This window comes from Arachis ipaensis, chromosome B2, assembly GCF_059453495.1.
Source record: "Arachis ipaensis isolate K30076 ecotype BB chromosome B2, ASM5945349v1, whole genome shotgun sequence".
NCBI classification, from domain to species: domain Eukaryota; kingdom Viridiplantae; phylum Streptophyta; class Magnoliopsida; order Fabales; family Fabaceae; genus Arachis; species Arachis ipaensis.
Window position 1 is genome coordinate 17,831,596 of NC_142437.1, and position 19,293 is coordinate 17,850,888.

The following is a 19,293-nucleotide window of genomic DNA, read 5'->3' on the forward strand; positions in this document are numbered from 1 at the left end:
CAACGGTCTCCTGGTTTTAGCTTCTCTGTTTACTCCTTTGTTTAGTAAAGGAGCGAAGAAATCAGAACTCAAGTTTATATGTTTGATAATGTGATTGTGAAAAATGAGTGATAGAGTGTTATTGAAGGTTTATTATTTTGGTCAGATTTTATTACAAACATCTGAAGGAGTAAAATTTGTTTGTGAAAATCCGTTAGAGTTGGTGATTCCTTTTTTAATCTCATTTGAAGAGCTCAAAGGTGTGATCTGTGAAAAAATTCAGTCTGAGAGAGCAAGAAGGATATCATGTATTCTATACAGAAATCCTATACAAGTGTTTGGTGGATTCGTCCAGTTTCAAACCAAATATGTAACGGATGAAGCGAGCATGCAAGATATGTTTTCCATGTATATTGAAAATCGGAGTCAACTCTCGTTCATCGAGTTGTATGTTGAGTTTGAGCAATCTGAGGCCGATCGGAATATTCTACAGGAGGATTACAATAGCGATAGTGAAGAAGAGTTCGAAAGCAACTACGAAGTTGTTGGTCCAGATGGAGATGAGGTTCAAGGTGACGGAGCTATGGCTCCGGATGTGTCTGATGTGGCAACTGCACTGGCAAACGATGTCCCATTTGAGGAGCCATCATTCATGCGAGTATTGGATTTGGAAGCCATGCATGTTCCAGAGTTTCCGGATTATAACAATGCAGGTATGTAATTCTCCGTATTTATATGAAAGATTAGAATTTTTTATTAATTTATGTTGATAGCTGGACCAAGTAGCTAAGTTAGCTTTGAAAATATACCCAATCAGTTAATATTTATTTATGAGAATTACTAGGGAACCAAAACCACATCAGCCAAAATCCAGCCAAAAGGCTATCTGGGATGGGACCCAATAGCCCAATTGTCATCAGCAACATCCAGATATGACTCAGGTAAACCAGATTCACCCATTCCTGAAAAAACCCTACATCTTTTCACCGTTTTACCACTCAGAATTTCAAAATTCTACACACCCGCGCCACGCCTCCGGAAACATCGCGCAACCCTCTCCCCTCCCTTCTCCGGGCACCACGACCCCACTGAAGCTAACCCATAGCAACCGTCTTCCCTGACTTCTGCAGGCGATACAACACCGCGCCTAGCAGAACCGACCGTCGCGCCTCCAGACTCGGGAAGAAGAACGACGCCGTGCTACTTTTGCATGTGGGTTATCCCGGCGCCGCCGAAGCTCCTTGGAAGCAATCCGCGCATCACACTAATTGTTAGGTATGGTATATGTTCCCTTTGACTTCCTATGCATGTTTCTAAAAGGGAATTAAACAGTGTTTTATTGAAGTGGTGCGTGTGAGTTCCAAATCAAATGGATGTTCTTTTACTGGTTGAGCAGCTCAGGTGGCACCATTTTGGGGCATAACTGGTCCTAGGCAAAAACATCAGCTGCATGTGTCCCCTGTTTCTGGAGTCTTGTAGAATCCTCTTGACAAGTAGGTCCCTTGATTGATTTCTAATTGAAATTGGATTGATTCTAATTAAACTCTCAAAAGTATAACATGACTTCAATAAGAAATCTTCTGTTGTTGATGTTTTGCTCGCTTATTGCATTTGGTAGAGATTGGATGCAGCTTTTAATATTGGGTTGGATATTACAATTGTAGTTGTTACAGGCTAGATGTTCATATGAGATGTTCTTTGATATTGCTAAATTACGTGACATTGTTTTTGAATAATTGTGGATATTTGAGTGGATGTTTTGTTGATGTTATTTATGATTGTATAATTTTTACTTGAATGAATGATGTGTTACATTAAAAAAAAAATTCACTGGTTTGTTTTGAAACAAGAAGAAAGTGGAAGAAATAACATTAGATTGTTCTTTTTTACTTTTTAAAAAAGCTGGTTCATTATGTATATGTCCATCTCTACGCGTGAACAGAAATTAGTGATTACAATGCGACTTCCTTGCCGCAACTAGTAAATGGATTTAAAAGGTTCTGCATTCTGAAAAATATAGTGTGAAATTAAATGTGAGTTTCGGTGTTGGAATAGAATATATAGATTGTTTTTGCTTTAATTCAGATTTTGACACGTTCTTGGAAGTACGGGAAATTTTATTCAATCTCACACTGGTTCTGCATCCTTCTAATAATGACTAGTTGCCAAAAATTTTTACTTTAATAAAATTGGAGATTATTGCCAAACTAGGGACCCTGAAGTTATATGAATCCAATAGTGCTCTTCCTCCTATTAGTTATGCCAACACAATCAGAACTTCCATATTGTGACAACTTGATTAGATGAAAGATGTCATGTTTTCAATTTTATTTGATTATCACAAAATATGTTAATAAACATTTGTTCTGCACTTTATTTCCATTAAGAAACATCATGTCTTGGTCGATATAAGCTATTATCAGTGAGAAGATATAATACAATAATAATTATTTTTTTTTATTTTTTTTTACACAATCAGAATTGATTGATATTCTAGAATGATTTTTATTTATTTTGGTCATTATAAATCAGTGGCACCATTAATATTGAAGTTATATACTACATCGGTGGTTGGTTTGGATATACCTTGAAGGCATTGTTAATTAGTAGAGAATATCCATAATTCTAGGCACATCAACTTCTAATAAGATTTTAATAATCACTAATCAACTAGCTGTTTTTCTTCATTTATTTTTTGAATTGACTGTAATTTGGATGGTAAAATTGTTGCTATTTTCCTATATACAGTTTTGAGGGGCTATTTCTTGTGATACCTCAGCAGGATTGATTTGAAGTGAAACCCATCCAACATGGGGAAAAAGGTAAAATGTGGTCTATCATTCCGTTTTTACCATTCGGTCAATACATTACGTTTGGCTTACTGCTACTGTGACAATTACCAGAAATTGTTAGAGTCCCGGTGCTCGCCCAGCTACATCCATGATATGTTGAGCACGCTGTCGAAAAATAATTCCGCTGACAAGCTTGCGGAGATTGATCTGATTGGTTTTGGATTCCTGAGGCTTGTTCCAAATTGGTCGGTAAAGCAACCCATCATGGTTCACCTAGCTGAGTCGTACCAAGTTAAGCCGAGAACTTTTATACTAGACATCGGCAACATTCGCCTCAATGCCGAGTTAATCGGGAAAGTTTTCGGCATTCCATCCGGAGGTAACTTCTGCTACATTGTTTAACTATTCCTGAGTAGGCGTCCTCGTATAAATAGCTCTGCTTATGCTTACATATTAACATGGAATAACGCATGAATATTTTGTAGGGGATCCATTTCCAGCATTTGATGACAGTAATGCATCCCACGTCGCCATCAAAAATCGGTTCCATAGACGGAAAACAACCGAGCTCCGGGATTTGGTTTATAGCTGTCCAATGGCCACAGAAACAGATAGGATGGAGTTCAGAAGATATTTCATACTGGTGGTGATGAAGATGTTCCTGTGCCCAACTACTCAACAGGTACTTTCTCCATGGCACATCTACCCCGTGTTAGATGTTTCTGATCCACGGAGGTTCAACTGGCCGTTGGAAATTCTAAAGTGGTTCGATAACGCAGTGGAGAAGTATAAGCTAAAAGGGAACAAAACATGTGAAGGCTGCATGTTCGTCATGCTGGTAGGACACAATGCCCATTAATAAATTAGTTTTTTTTTAATGAATATCATCACTTGTATAAATTTAATTTCATATACATTACTTTGGAGAGGTTAGACTCCAGTACTGTTATTTGTATGTCATATAATGATATGTTACTGAATTACTTGACTCTCTGTTCACTAATTTTATATGGTTCATCGTATGATTTTATCTGTATGTTTACTGGCACAAATTCTATGTCCCGTTGCTATATAACAAATAATTTCGAGCCTTACAAAGTCTTGAATGTTAACTGATGCTAACTGTGGTTTTCTGTTGTGTATAACTTTAACTGGGCCCATCCTCGCATTAGATACTCTATTTTCAGCGGATGCAATACGGTGTGCTCGACAACTGTCATGAGCCGGAGCCGTGGCTTAATGCGTGGACCTCAGAGAGACTTGAAAAGAAGGCGCAATATATTTTATCTGAGGTACTCATTTATATCTCGTAATCAGTTAATTTATCCAGTAATTTAAGTCGGAGCTGCATATCCGACCACTTCAGAAGTTTTCTATTATTGCGTCTTTGTTGTCAGTTGTGCTAGGCAGATGTCGCTATTCCAGTTTGTTTGAGATTTATTTTTTAATTTTGCTATTACTGGATTGTGGTTTGGTTGTGCTTTGGGGTTTGATTCTGATAGTTGATTCTCTTTGTTTCTTAATTCAGGGGCGCCTTTTGACTAGACATGGGGGGGGTGATGACATAAAGAGCCAGTCACCACAGGCGAGGAGGAAACCGGTGAAAAAAGAACCACAGAAGCGTGGGCGAAAGCATTCCCTGCCGTCAAGGGTAAGAACGTTTTTAGGCTTTCGCACTTTAACAAGCTGACTTCGCCATTGTTAATTTGGGTTCATGCTATTGCTTCAAACAGAGGAGGTCAGTCGGTGGAGAGAGTAAGCAGGTATCAAAGGAAATACGTACAAGGGGACGCACAACATCTTCATCTCCAACAACAAGAAGTTCACCGCGCGAAGAACGATCCAAAACTACCCCAAGGGTGAGTATACGAGTATTGTTGTATACGGTTTAAATCATCAACTAGTTTTGATTAAGTTTACTAAGGTATTGTGAATGTATTTGGATGTTTCTTAACACAAATTATTCGTTTTATGTAAAACAGCCTAGCAAGGGCATTGCGCCAAAAGAGGGGAGGGCTAACAAGGACCGATCATGTACGTCGACTCCAAAGAAATCTGAGGAAAAGGATATCCCAATCAGTACAGATGATGATGAGGAGAATGAGCCTCTTGCCAAGCGGATGTGCCGACTCTATAACCAGGGAGTTGACCAAAAAAAATCAAGTGCCGAACCAGAAGAAGGCAACCTCAATCAGGATAACGGAACACATGAAACACCTTTCTCTGTGGCTCCTGATGCAGGAACACTCTCTGTTGCGCTAGTGAAACATGAAGAATGGGAGTTCGACGGGCAAGTCTCCTAATTAAAACCATTTCTTTTTGTGGTTTATTTTACTTGTTAGTAATTTATGGATTGTATCCGTACACAACTGCCATTTCTCTAACATCGGTTAAGTTGCTTGCAGTAATCCCGATTTTCTGTCCAACCGAGATCCTGAGAGTGAACGAATATGGCAACACTTTGAGCAACTGCAGAATACAAGGCCACTGCAGACCATGATGCCATCCAATATGCCTTGCATGACTCCTAGCCCACCAAGCAAGAGAATCTCACTGGGCAATACTGGGACAGAACAGAATTATACCCAATGTACTCCTATAAAGGTGCATCCACTTCTCAAAGGGCGAAAGATTGATGAGGATGATGAGGAGCGACTGCGACGATGGGCGGCCAATATATCGTTGGATCAAAGTCAGGTTTTGGCGTCCTATGAAGGAAGGCAGCATCTATCATTAGTCCGAGAGGACATCTGCTCACTGCTGCCCCGACACTGGGTCAACAGCAACGTAAGTATAACATACTAACACACTGATATAATGAATATGTTTCTTAATATTTATCCTGGATAGTCTCGATGACCCTAACGAAGATTAAACCTTTTTTTTTCAGATCGTTCATTGGATGTGTTCAACCTTTAATGACTCAGACTCGTTGCGGTTTAAGGATGAGTTTTACTGTATTCCTCCCGGAATTTTGGTATGCAGAAATTTGCGGTTTCTTATCGATAATGATTTTAGATTGGAACCTAAATAGTGCCTTTTTTAACAGGAAACTGTGTTGCATAAGAGGAACTTGGATTCCTTCAGGGAGGTACCCACCGTTAGTTATGTTGGGCTAGGTCCTCACTTCGGTGATGACTCTATGGTTTTTGACAAGATATCAGCTTCCTTGCGAAAATGGGTAAGTTAATTGCCTAGATGAAAAAAACTGTATGTGTCTTGTATTAGCTAACGCTTGAAGTTTGATGTTTTAGTCTACGTGCTTACAACCTGGTGTTTATTACTAGGATGTTTCGTGTGAATAGGCAATAGGATGTTCCTTTTAATTGTGAATTGGATGATTCTGATTTTGGTTTATAGTTTTCATGTCAAGGGCATTCGAATTAGCGTGTGCTTAATTGAGATTTCGTTGGCTGTATCTATTTGGTGACTAACTTGATTATTTAAATTTACATTGCTGCTTCCATCATAGTGGTTTGCCCCCGTCTGTATCGATCGTCATTGGTGGCTGTATGCCTTTGAGATTACTCAAAAAAGGCTGTGGGTGCTGGATAGTATTAATACAGGAAAGCCTAACGATGAAAGGCTAAAAATACATGCATATGCGGTAGGTCCAGGCCCATAACCAATTACTCCGCCGTTAGACTTAGTAATTGAAACAGTATGAGTCCTAACGTGTTGCTAATTTTCAGGGGAGACTCATTGAAGATATGGCGAAAATCTGTATGCCCGCATACAAGCACACGGAGAACGGCCTGCCTATATTCAATGCTAGCGTCCCACAACAGGATAACGGGTAAGTTAAAAATTCACCTAAGAAAATTCTATCAGTAGCACTTCACTTGATAACGATATCATGGTTGAACTTAATATTCTGTGTTTGTACATATAGCTGTGATTGTGGTGTTTTCATCATCAAGTTCATGCAGTTTTGGGGTTTAGATAAACCATTGCAGCATTGGGATCAGGTGAATTTAAATATGTCATAACAATTAGGTTGAAACCATTTGTAGTCAATTTCTTTCTCGTTATTAAAATTACCCACCAACGCGTAATTGCCATGCAGGACGTTCTACAGGAGTTTAGGAAGGAGATCATTCTAGACATAGTGATGGGTCCTCATAATTCAGATATTGGCAAGGCACTGCATGCATTGGAAAGCAATAATGTGCGCCGAAACCAGCCTAGGAAAAAGTCTAAGGCTGTGAGATCACCTTTCACAGCACCGAGCACGAAAAGCATGCTGCAGCGTGCGGGGTTACCCACAAGAAAGCCGAGGAAGGGGGGAAGACAACGGAAGTAAACCTCTGAGTGGATGGTGCTTGAGATGGGAATTAGGATGTTTCTGTTACTCCGTAAATTAGATGGTTCTGGATCTGTTTTATGTTTTGGCATGTTAAAAGCCTTTGAAATTGTGAATACTTAGTTGATGTCTGAGTGGTTTATGTTTAGTTAGATATTAGTCAGTAAGTTTCATGAGTTAGCTAATTCAGGATTCACAAGCAATGATTTTCCAAGCTAGTGATGTCACTAGTTCATTAAGCAAGTCATTGCATGTTGATAATATTGAGTGATCTCTGATCGGTGTATATAACCCTTTTGGTCATGTCTATGCTTAAGTGGCACTGCTTTCCATTAACTCTCGTGGTGTTAACTAAATGGAGTTGTTCCTTATTTTTATATCATTTTCTATCTACAGCTGGAATTCTAAAGTTGCTGGAAATTAATGTATTGCGCGGACTTCGGTCCTGATCACCTCAACATTGGTTGTGATTTTAAGTGGATGGTGTCTTAGGTAGGGACTCGGATGTTTCTTCTCATTGTAAATTGGATGGTATTGGATTTGTTTTATGTTTTGTCATGTTCAACGCATTTGAACTTGTTAGTATTTCGTTGATGAGTGAGTGGCTCATGTTTTGTTAGTTACTCGTTAGCAGGTCTCATATATCAGTCATTTCAGGATTCTCAAGCAATGTTTTTCCAAGTTAGTGTTGTCACTAGTTCATTAAGCAAGTCATTGGACATTGATAATAATGACTGAACTCTAATCGTTGTACATAACCCTTCTGGTCATGTCTATGCTTAAGTGGCAGTTATGTGTATTAACTCGCGTGGTGTTAACTAAATGTAGGTGTTCTTTAATTGTTTCTCACTGTTTTGTAATGCTTGAATCGTGAAATTGCTGGAAATTAATGCATTGCACGAACTAATGTCTTGATAAGGCTACAGTAGTTACAATTTTAGGTGGATGTTGTCTATTGTAGGGACTCGGATGTTTCTTCTCATTGTAAAATGGATGGTTTTGTGTATGATTTCGTTGTACATTACCGACTGCGTGCACTGCATTGATATATTAATGCATTTGTGTCCTTTTTTTTTTAAATTCTCTTGCTACATTTTCACGGCAGATTTAAATTGCCTAGTTTATTACGCTGTATGTAAAGAATGAGACCAAAAAGCAAAAAAAAGAAACCTATCTATATATGCCTAAAAGAATTCAACAGGTGCATGAATCCGCCACCATCCGATGAGTTCCACATTGTAGAATCCTCAATTCCTTTATTAAGGGGCCCATGATGATCATTATCTGACGGAAGGTCAACCTCATCCTACAAGATGCACAACACAAACAAAACAACATAAATTAATAAAAAACACCATTGCGTGACAAAAAATATTTCATATTAGCCACTTCTAACACATACCGGGTGTGATCTCTTATTCCTTTTTTGCATTGATTTCTTAATTGACTTGTCCAACTCTGCTCCAAGTCTCTTACCCCTAGGCCGTCCTTTGGTTTTGACTCTTGAGGGTCCCTGTATGTCATGCAAAATCGCTCCGCCTGTGCTCTGTGTGGGCACGGTATTCTGAGACGCAGCAACAATAGTCCTCCGGATGCTGGCACGGTAATCAATCAGCTTGGACTTTGCATCCCAAATGGCAGCTCGCAAGATAGCTGCTTCCTCATCACAAGCAACAAACTCCTGCGCAACGTTATAGAACTCTGAACACAGATGCCTGAACAAGTTGTTGCTTTCATCACTCCGAGCCACGTCATGGCTACTCTTGATGTAAGTGTGCTTGCGGATGAGATTCTTACTCCAACGAGGAAGAACATAGCAGCTCGGTACAATGTCAACTCTGTAGTATGACCAGACCGCAAGGGTGTGGCAACACAAAACACCAACGGATTCAAACTTGTTGCACTCACACTGACCCTTTCGACTCAAAGGGTCAAAGTCGACCCTGAAAGTATGATAAACCGGCTTCCCCCAGAATACCTTTTGTTCGTCCACTGTAATAGAAATCGTATCTCCGTTTTGTTCAATTGATCGAACCACGCAATCAGTTTTTTTTCTTACCTCCAGTTGAAGACTCCTGAACATACTACTGGTGTATTCCTGCTGAAATTGTCTCTCAATGCCCGTGCTCCCTATGCATGGGATGACCCCTTTCGAGTCCGCAGCATCATCTTCTAGCTCCTTTTGCTCTTTGGTTCCAAGGACATTGTCATATTCATGGACGAACTGAACCAACCCACTCTTGCAATGCAGGTATCCACCATAAAATGCATGCATACTTTCACTACGCTGTGTACTCCTCATGCCTGCCCAAAATTGACTCTTGAAAAAAATTGGAACCTACTTCCGTCGATTTGCGTAAAGGTCTGCCAAAAAAAAATGCATAAGAGTGCTGCTTATGAACAACATGATGGGCTCACTTCTAACTCGTTGATAACATAAATTCTAAAAACATCCGTACACACTATGAAAAAAAACATCTGTTTACATACTGAAAGGACCATCCACTGTCGTTAGAGCTAGAAAACTATTCTACATTTCTGATAAAAACAATACGAACGGAATCAAGGTGGGACTAATAACATGGGGTGAATAAATAGATAACTAGAAACCAACAGATTCGGGATTTAGTTAACAATCACTTACCTGCTAACCATCTGTTCTTGCCTAAGTTAAAATGTTTGATGAAACTAGCCCAATCAGACTCGAATGATTCAGTCGAAGGAGAATTCCACACAATGTGACTCATCATTGCACTCAGTTCTCCGTACCTAGCGTATCCACCAAGCTTGAATTGAGATTTCTTCATGTGCCAGATGCACCATCGGTGGACAGTGTCAGGTAGGACATTCCTAATAGCACCAGTCATCGCCTTGCACTGGTCAGTGATAATCCCCTTTGGTGCAGTCCCGACGCATCTCACCCACTGCGTGAACACCCACTCAAAACTAGGGATCTCCTCGCTGCCAAGTAAAGCGCAGCCAAGAAGAGTGGACTTCCCATGGTGGTTTACACCTACAAAGGATGCAAACGGCAGACCATGCCTGTGAAAAGAGCAAAAAACAACTGTGAGCCAACAAGAGAAATTTAAGAAATAACTGCTCTTGCAATTCACAAATACAAATACAGACCTGTTTCTTCTGTATGTGGTGTCAAACGACACCACATCTCCGTAGTATTCATAAGAAGCCCTGCACCTAGCATCTACCCAAAGTGCGCTTCTAAATTTATTAGCATCGTCAACATCTATTGCATAAAAGAAGTTGGGATTGATCTCCTTCATTCGAACGAAATAATTCATCATCCCCTGGAAGTCCTCATTGTCATCGGAGCATCGGAGATTGCATGTGATGTAATTTCTGACATCCTTTTCAGAAAAACCCAGGTTTGCGGACCCACCAACCTCGTTTGCCAGTGCTAGATACGTCTTGTTGGGCCTTATTCCAGCCTCGTCGTTATCCGTAATGACACACTTAGCATGCATGGTCAGCTCTCGGTATTCATGATAGTGGACAGCTTTCTTAGACGAACAGGGGTGAGAATGCCTCAATTCTAATCTAGACACAACCCAACATTCATTCTCCTTGTCCAGGACAACATACATCCTTGCTCTACATCTCGTGGCTGTAATCCTGTTTGCTCGAGTTGCTGCATTCACCCTAGACTCTCGATAACCTTCTCGCGTGCAGTAGATAGATTGATTAACCGGTATCTTTGACTCCTTCCGCGTCATGTCGAAATTCGTGTTCCTGATTTTAGTAACGAACCCAACTTTCTTTGCATAATTTGCATAAAATTTCTGTGCGAGAGGCAACGAACCAAAATTCATTCCTACGACTGGAATCTCCTCTTCGCCTATGCCACTATGATCTGGCAACTGTAACGTCAATACACAAAATTAAATACGAATTATACTGGCCCTAACACAGTAAGTAATTAACAAATATTCTTAGGATACTATAACAATATCTCAATTAAACGAGCTTTTTGAATTTTAAAAAAATATCTACACAGAATTGATATGTTTACAATCGGTAAAACACCTTTATATATTAACCTGGTAATCATTTCAGTGAAATATGTATATGATAAAACTAGAGATGAAATTTGAACTAATAGAAAGTGTACAATCATCAATCTACTTTTTTCCTTCTACTATTTTCAACCATATAAGTTCATAACATTTTGAAAATTTTACTGATTTCAAAAACAATCATTGTTGTGCTATCGAAATTCATTCCATTTAGTCTCCTCTTTTAGGATTTGATATAGACTTCAGTATAATTTTATACTAATAAAGTTTTACACTAATAAAGTTTTATTAAATTTTATACTAATAAAGTTTTATACAAACAATCTACTTGGTATAGACTTCAGTATAATTTTATACTAATAAAGTTTTATTAAATTTACTACACTAGACGCCTTCTCTCCAGGATATGTGTTATCATTGGAATCGTTTATCGATGAACTTGCTGTTGCCAAACTCTCACTTGTTGTTCAAGTATATTTTCCTATGCTAATAAGAAGCTTGGATGCACCATATCTTTTTTAGCAACTTTCTGCTAGGTGAAATATTTTCACAGATATATAGTTTTATGTTCATAATATCCTGTTGAGTCTCAAGGAAAAGATATGGTAGAAATTTGTTGCACTAACTAATTAAGTTATACTATATTGGATTTATGTGCCAAATTGATGTATCCTACTCTAAAAAAGTAAGTGAAGTTTGAAATCAAAGCATGTTATCATCATATTAAAACATTAACACAGTGAATGGGTCATATGAAAACCAAGATAGTGCATTGAAACCTGGTCACGCCAAGAACATTCCTGACTATATAATGAATGGGTCATATGAAAACCATCACAGAACATTGCATCACACATCTTTTTGAAGTAAAAAAAATTCTAATTAGCATGAATAACAATGCTTAAACTACCAGCCTGTTTCAAAATTTACAAAAACCAAGTAGAAGCTTATGAAGTATACCTTCCACCCTTCTTGTTCTTGAATGACTGGAACACCCGCACTGAATTGTTCATCGCCTTGAGTTGGATTAGTCAATGTACTAATCGATCCTCCTTCAGTGGGTGAAACCGCCATGAAAGATGCTCTCTAACGGAAGTGATCCAATGTAGCCTTGTATTTGATTGTTGGACTGTATGAGGTTAACGTAGCTGATGTAACCAATTCCAAACCATACACCGTAGCCGCCGCGATAAGAAGTTTTCTAATCTGCGCCGTCAATGATCCATTGGAGTAACGATGAATTGCACCACCAAGGAGAAGAGAAACCTTGATTCGGGCTTGATGAGATGTTCCGTATATCCAGGAGTGTATTTTGGGTTGTTGCAACTTGTTAGTGAAGGGGTGGTTTCAAATTTGATACGGCAATTAATTCCAAATATTAAAAATTAAATAAAATTAAATTAATTAAGCATGATGTGGTTTTGTTTATTTTTTGGCTGATCCCCTTTTGGTTCCACATACTTTCTCTTTATTTATTAGTTACATTAGTAGATTAAATAATTATAGCTTGAAATTTATTAGTGGATCAATAAAAATGAAATTGGTTAAATTGGATTTTATTAAGTAAATATACGTAAATTAGTTTCAATAAAAATCGTTAAGTTGGTTAAATGTAATTAAATTATAATTAAGTCAGTATAAGGAGGAATTTATCGGTACATTGAGTAAATAAATAAGTAGCAAATTAGTGTAAATAAAATTTGTTATGTTGGAAGTTATTAAGTTTAGTCCGTATAAGTAAGTTCCATAGATTAAAAAATGTTAAGTTGGTTAAATTTAGATATATTAAAATGAAATCAATTTAAATAGGAATTTATTGTTTGATTAAGTGAATATAACGAGTAAATTAGTTTGGTTAAAATTGGGTACGTTGAAAGTTATTAACTCAATATGAGTAAGTGAGTTAAATTAAAATTTGTTAAATTGGTTAAATACAGTTAAATTAAAATTAAGTCAGGATAAATAGAAATTTATTAGTAAATTAAGTAAATATAACTAGTAAATTAGTTAAATTAAAATTAGTATCTGTTAGTAGATTAGTTGAACTGGAATAGGTTTTCGTTAGGGTATTACATAAATATGAATAGTTTGTAGGGTTTTATTGTAATTGATGCAGTAAAAATTCGTGTTACCTATATATTCGAATGTTTAAATATGTGTGTTTTCTAATTTGGTTGCATGGCTGTCCGGGTGGCAGAAATTCCTTTTCTTGCAGATGGTGAATTTGCCGTTGGGATGGAATTCAGTTCTAGGGAAGCTGTTATTAAAGCGATAAAAGAGTATACTATACGAAGAAGCGTAGATTACCGGGTGTATGAGTCTGAGCCATTGACATTTTATGCGAAGTGTACACAGTATGGGTCAGGGTGTGATTGGCTTATTCGGGTTAGCATGATCAGCCGGAAGTACTGTTGGGTTATAAGGAGGTATAATGGCAGTCACACATGCACCAGAGCCACAATTTCTCAGGATCATTCAAAGCTGGATTCGACCACGATTGCAGAAGCAATTAAGCCGTTGGTTGAAGCTGACCCCGCCTTAAAGGTAAAATCAGTTATAGCAGAGGCGCAATCGAAGTTCAACTACACTGTTAGTTATCAGAAAGCATGGTTGGCTAAGCAAAAGGCGGTTGAACAAATATTCGGAGGTTGGGAGGCATCGTACGAAGCGTTGCCTATATGGTTTGAAGCCATGTGTCAGAAGGAGCCGTCAGCTGTTGTTCATTTTGAGACTATGCCTGCATACCAAGGTGACGACTTGGTGACTGATATTCGGGTATTGCATCGTGTCTTTTGGAGTTATTACCCTTGCATTAGAGCTTTCAGACATTGTAAGCCAGTTGTCCAGGTGGATGGGACTCACTTATACGGAAAGTACAAGGGTTGTCTACTAGTGGCGGTGTCACAGGATGGTAACAACAACATCGTCCCAATTGCATTTGCAATTGTCGAGGGGGAGACTTCAGATGCGTGGCACTTTTTTCTGAGTAACCTCCGTCAGCATGTTGTCACTCGGGATGGTGTGGGACTGATATCCGACCGTCACGAATCCATAAATGCGGCTGTGGAAAGGAGTAACGGGGCTTGGTCACCTCCAAGAGCCTTTCATATGTTTTGCATCAGGCATATAGAGTCGAATTTTCTGAGAAAATTCAAGGCGCCGTATTTACAGAAACTGGTCGTCAACATAGGTAACACTCATAAAAGTTTAACTTATTTAGTATCAGATTTCCATTCAATTCGTGTGTTGACCTATATTGTTTTAAATATTTCTTTATATCCGGCAGGATATTCGAGGACGGTGCGGGAGTACGAGGTGCGTTACCAACGTTTACGAGAACGGGGAGAGGCATACACTGACTGGTTAAACCGAATCCCCCGGGAACAGTACGCGTTGGCATTTGATGGTGGATATCGATGGGGTCATATGACGACAAATCTGGTGGAATGCATCAACTCAGTTTTGAAGGGCGCACGCAATCTCCCCGTGACTGCCCTTGTGAAGGCAACATTCTACAGGCTGAACGAGTTGTTTACCCGAAAAAGAGCAGAGGCGGAAGCCCGGATTAATGCTGGCCATGTGTTTTCTGATGTCGTGACCTCGAAGTTGCATGCAAATCAAGTTGCATCAGGAAACATTCAGGTTAGTTGCTTTGATCGGCGGAATGAGGTCTTTGAGGTGCGTGAGATGCCAAGTGGACTGGAGTTTGCGGTGGACCTACGTGGCCTTCGATGTGACTGTGGTGAGTTTCAGGTGGACCGGATCCCCTGTCGACATGTGTTTGCATGTTGTGCCAACCAGCGACTAGATTGGCAAGTGTATGTTCATGATGTGTATAAGATGGACCAAGTTCGGCGGGTGTACCGAGCAAGGTTTAGGCCACTTGGTAACCCCACTACGTGGCCTGCTTATAACGGTCCTCGGTTCATCCCAAATCTATACCTGAGACGCGTCGGGAAAGGTCGGCCAAAAATGACGCGCTTCTTGAATGAGATGGACACGCGAATGCTACGTCGGCCTAGGCGATGTACGATATGTGGAGCTGAGGGACACAGTCGTGGCAGATGCCGTCAGCAGCGTGGTGCAAATGCCAACAGAGATCAGTAGTAGACTCTTATAGATATTTGGTTTGTTATCTGTTGTCCATTTGAGTTAAGCAAGTATGATATATGTAACCTGTTGCTGTAGCATTACTCTCCATCTGTAGCATTTTATAGTATGAAATGAAGTACTACATAATCCACATATTTAATCGCTGCAATATGTTTAAATATACATAAATTCTCTAAACATAATAAGTACTGATATATAGTCCATAGTCCAAATTATTAATACATAAATTCCCTATACAAACCATCTACTAATACATAGTCCATAGTCCAAATTAATAATAGTCCACATTTTCTAATACAAACCATCAACTATTACAAATCATAGTCCAGATCATTATTAATGCATAAATTCCCTATACAAACCATCTACTAATACAAAGCATAGTCCAGATCATTATTAATGCATAATAACCCTAAACCCTAAATAGAACAAGTCCTGCATACGTAATCAACAACACATACAACGAATTGTAAACATTATCCACATTTTCTAAAGCATCAATTAGAGTATTACACCACAATTACTTTCTCATTGCCCACTTAACGTCTTTCACGAAGTTCTTGCATTTTTTTGCAGCCTTTTTGAACACAGATGGCGTGTAGCGGCTAGCGCTGCGACGTGGTGGATCAATCCTCAGATTGTAACCTTTGCCTTTGTCCTCCGGAGTTTGTGACCTCCCTGTATACAAATTAACAAAATGAAAACCAATTCAAACCAACATGGACACCGCTAATGAACAAAAAATGAAAACCAATTCAAACCAACATGGATAACGCTAATGAACACAAAATGAAAACCAATCCAAACCAACATGGAAACCGCTAATGAACACAAAATGAATACCAATTCAAACCAACATGGATACCGCTAATGAACACAAAATGAATACCAAATCAAACATGTAAAGCAAAGTATCGAGCATGATACCATCATTGCGGGATTCCTCATCCTCATCAAACTCCTCTATTTCGTCCTCATCATGATCGTCCTCGTCATCCGGTTCATCTACTAGATACGCATTAGTCTCTTGCTCTAGTGGGTTAGCATCTTCATGTAGTGGTTCCATGTCAACACGGTTAGGATTTTGACTATTAAGAACTCCGCGTCCACCTACACTTCTACTAGAGTCAACAGAGACGAACCCTCCGGAAGCGACCGATGAGGTATGGCACGGGAGCCTGGCATCCAATGAATACCTACCTGCCAAGAACTCAGGCTGGTTGCCATACTGTGGTGGTGCTGCATCTCCAGCCATGAACTCAAGCAATTGGCTAAAGGAACCTCCTTCTCCGGGTTCAAGCTGTGACATACCCCAATATGGTTGAGGCATTGGAAATGATGGGGAGTACTGTGTCTGAGGTACATACTGGCTTGAGAACTGAGGTTGTTCTTGTGGAAGTGGGTTCGTAGTAGGAGGTGGCACCGACTGTGGCCCCAGTTCCTCATTGTCAGTATCCGCATCCTGACTATCCTCATCCATACCCTCACCACTTTCATCCACATCCTGATTATCCTCACCACTTTCATCCACATCCTGATTACCCTCACCCATTTCCTGATTATCCTCATCACTTTCTTGACCCACAAGATTCGACAAGATCAAATGGTTTCCATATGTTGACCGGTACCAGAACATATAAGTTTCCAATGGATGTTGTGAAGGCATGGGAAGCTCAGAAAGAACGTAGTGATACCTGTTTGTCCAATGCATAACCCAATTTGAATGACTCGGTGTTGTGGCCCAGTTAAGATTCTTAGGACCAGTCAGGACTTCTCCATGCGCCTTGCCCAGAGTCTGCTCCTGCGGAGGTACTCCCTGAACTAAACCGAACTGTCGCCTAAACCTATCGGTAGCATGCCACTCGACACATTCAAATGACACCAACGGAACAGTAGCAGACCACACAACCGACTGCATATAGATCTCAGGCGGAATTATGTTAGGGTCCACGCGATCCACAGCATATGCAACCCACAGAAACTGTGAAAAATAAAAGAAACTCATGAATACAACCCAGAATATCAAATTCAATAAAAAAGTCTCATAAAAATGCCAAATCTCTTAAATGTTTAATTAAAACACGCCTGGCCTTCCTGCAGTTCATCAAAGGCCTTCCTAAAGTGAGCTAGTTTCAAATATCTATATTTTCGCTCACCGCGCTCCCAATTACGCCACCAAATATCATATATTCAATTAGCTAAACTGAATTTTAAATATGAAGCTACGGGTACATTGTAACGTAACATTACCTGTTAGCTAGTGGAAAACTGTGGGGTTCTCTGGGTACCGGCGATAGATATGGCAGTCGGATCCAAGCCCAACCTAGCAGAAGTGTTATTGGCCCATCTATTTCCTTACAGTTATAACGAGATGCCCTGCACAACCCCCTGTAGAGGTGAGCTAGGCATACCAAACCCCAACTATAATGTCCAATACTCGCAAAATCACGAAGTAAGGGAAGAAACTTCCAGTGGACACCTGCCCCAGATTTATCCCCAAACAAGATCGTCCCGATGAGCAACATAATATGGCACTTCACATACCTCTGTATACTTAATTCATCAGTCAACTGCATGTTTTCTTTTAGTTCCCGAAGCCAAGTCAGTTTTATGCAGCATCCTCGACACTCCGACTTACTCGGTGCCACGCCAAATTGAAGCAAACATTCTGCCTCCAACGCTGAGAAACTACTCATTGTCATCCCAGTCACTGGAAGACCATCCGTCGGGAGACCAAGAATTAGAGCCACATCTTCAAGACTTACGGCACACTCACCAATTGGAAGGTGAAACGTATGTGTATTTGGGTGCCACCGTTCAATTAGAGCATTGACGAGTGCTTTCTGATTTTGTACGACACCAATTTGAGACGCATGATAGAATCCAGTGAAGCGTAAATGGTCCTCCACCCGATCGTTGTACCGATCCGGCGGAAGTGGATAGTCACAAGTCAACATTCTTAGTTTCTACAACCAAAAAAAAAAAAAAAAACAAGTTATTAGTCAAGTAACAAACTATTGCTAATTTACTACTACAAAGCAATAATTTTTAAACTACAGACACTTGTTAACAAAATCTTCACAACTAAGTCAACAACAAATTTTACTTGAAACCAAACATCTGTTCTAAATTATTTGACTTACTTTGACATTTTGGAACAAGTAATTACTAGTTCCAAAATGAATTATTAAAAACATTAACTAATAGATACAAATACAAACCTAATATACACATATACATAGTTTCCAGATCAATTCTCAATAAAATCAGTAAATTAGAGATGCTGCTGGTTTTATAATTTACGATATATCAATAATTTCCCTAAATAACAACATTATAAATAATTACCTCTTACATATTACTTAAATAAATTTAAACACATATTCCAAAATTTTTAAAAATATTAATCCATATCCTCAGTATCTTCATGAACTCATTTTCTAATAACAATAATAATTAACTTTACTAACAATGATAATTACAATTAACTACAACACTTTTTTAAATTAATACTAATAACCATTCAGCTACTCAGCTCTTATTTATTACTATATCCAACTATTCATTTTACTCACAGTAACATTTGATAATATCATAACAATTACAAATAGTTATGAATTTATAAAATTTTTCAAAAAACAAATTATATCCAAATATTAATAACAATTCAATTTTAATTGTATAATTTATTTTGCTAAATATTTTAATATTTCACTTCTTCGTCCGAAATTCTAAAGAATATAAAAAAAAACTATAAAACACATAAAAAAAATTGCGTTTCTTTTTTTAAAACTGCAAGAACAACAATCTTAACAATAATAATATTTAACCCACTAACAAAAACAATTTTCATACAAAAATAGTAAAAAAAATAAAAAAAATTATAAAATGAATCCTACTCATTCCATACCATAGCCGTATATTTCTAAGCTTAGTTACTGACAATAACATTAACAACTTAATTTCTAACAATAATAACTATAATTATAAAAATTAAAAAAAATTAAGCAAACTTACATAATCTGGCAAACTGAGATAGTGCATAATGTGAAGCTCAGGACGATCCACATCTTTA

General features: G+C 38.6%; 2 protein-coding genes across 2 annotated transcripts; one reads left to right on the forward strand and one right to left on the reverse strand.

The window, feature by feature from the left end:
- The first annotated feature begins 103 nt into the window (after nt 1-103).
- On the forward strand, nt 104-15,212 carry LOC107626959 (uncharacterized). Its single transcript, XM_016329841.2, has 3 exons — nt 104-692; nt 13,303-14,295; nt 14,392-15,212. The coding sequence occupies exons 1-3, from the start codon at nt 104-106 to the stop codon at nt 15,210-15,212; spliced, it is 2,403 nt and encodes an 800-aa protein (XP_016185327.2).
- Nucleotides 8,249-12,179, reverse strand: LOC107626960 (protein FAR1-RELATED SEQUENCE 5-like). Its single transcript, XM_016329842.2, has 5 exons — nt 12,066-12,179; nt 10,204-10,949; nt 9,719-10,116; nt 8,477-9,378; nt 8,249-8,380 (listed from the first exon to the last, which is right to left on the reverse strand). The coding sequence occupies exons 1-5, from the start codon at nt 12,177-12,179 to the stop codon at nt 8,249-8,251; spliced, it is 2,292 nt and encodes a 763-aa protein (XP_016185328.2).
- Nucleotides 15,213-19,293: the final 4,081 nt, after the last annotated feature.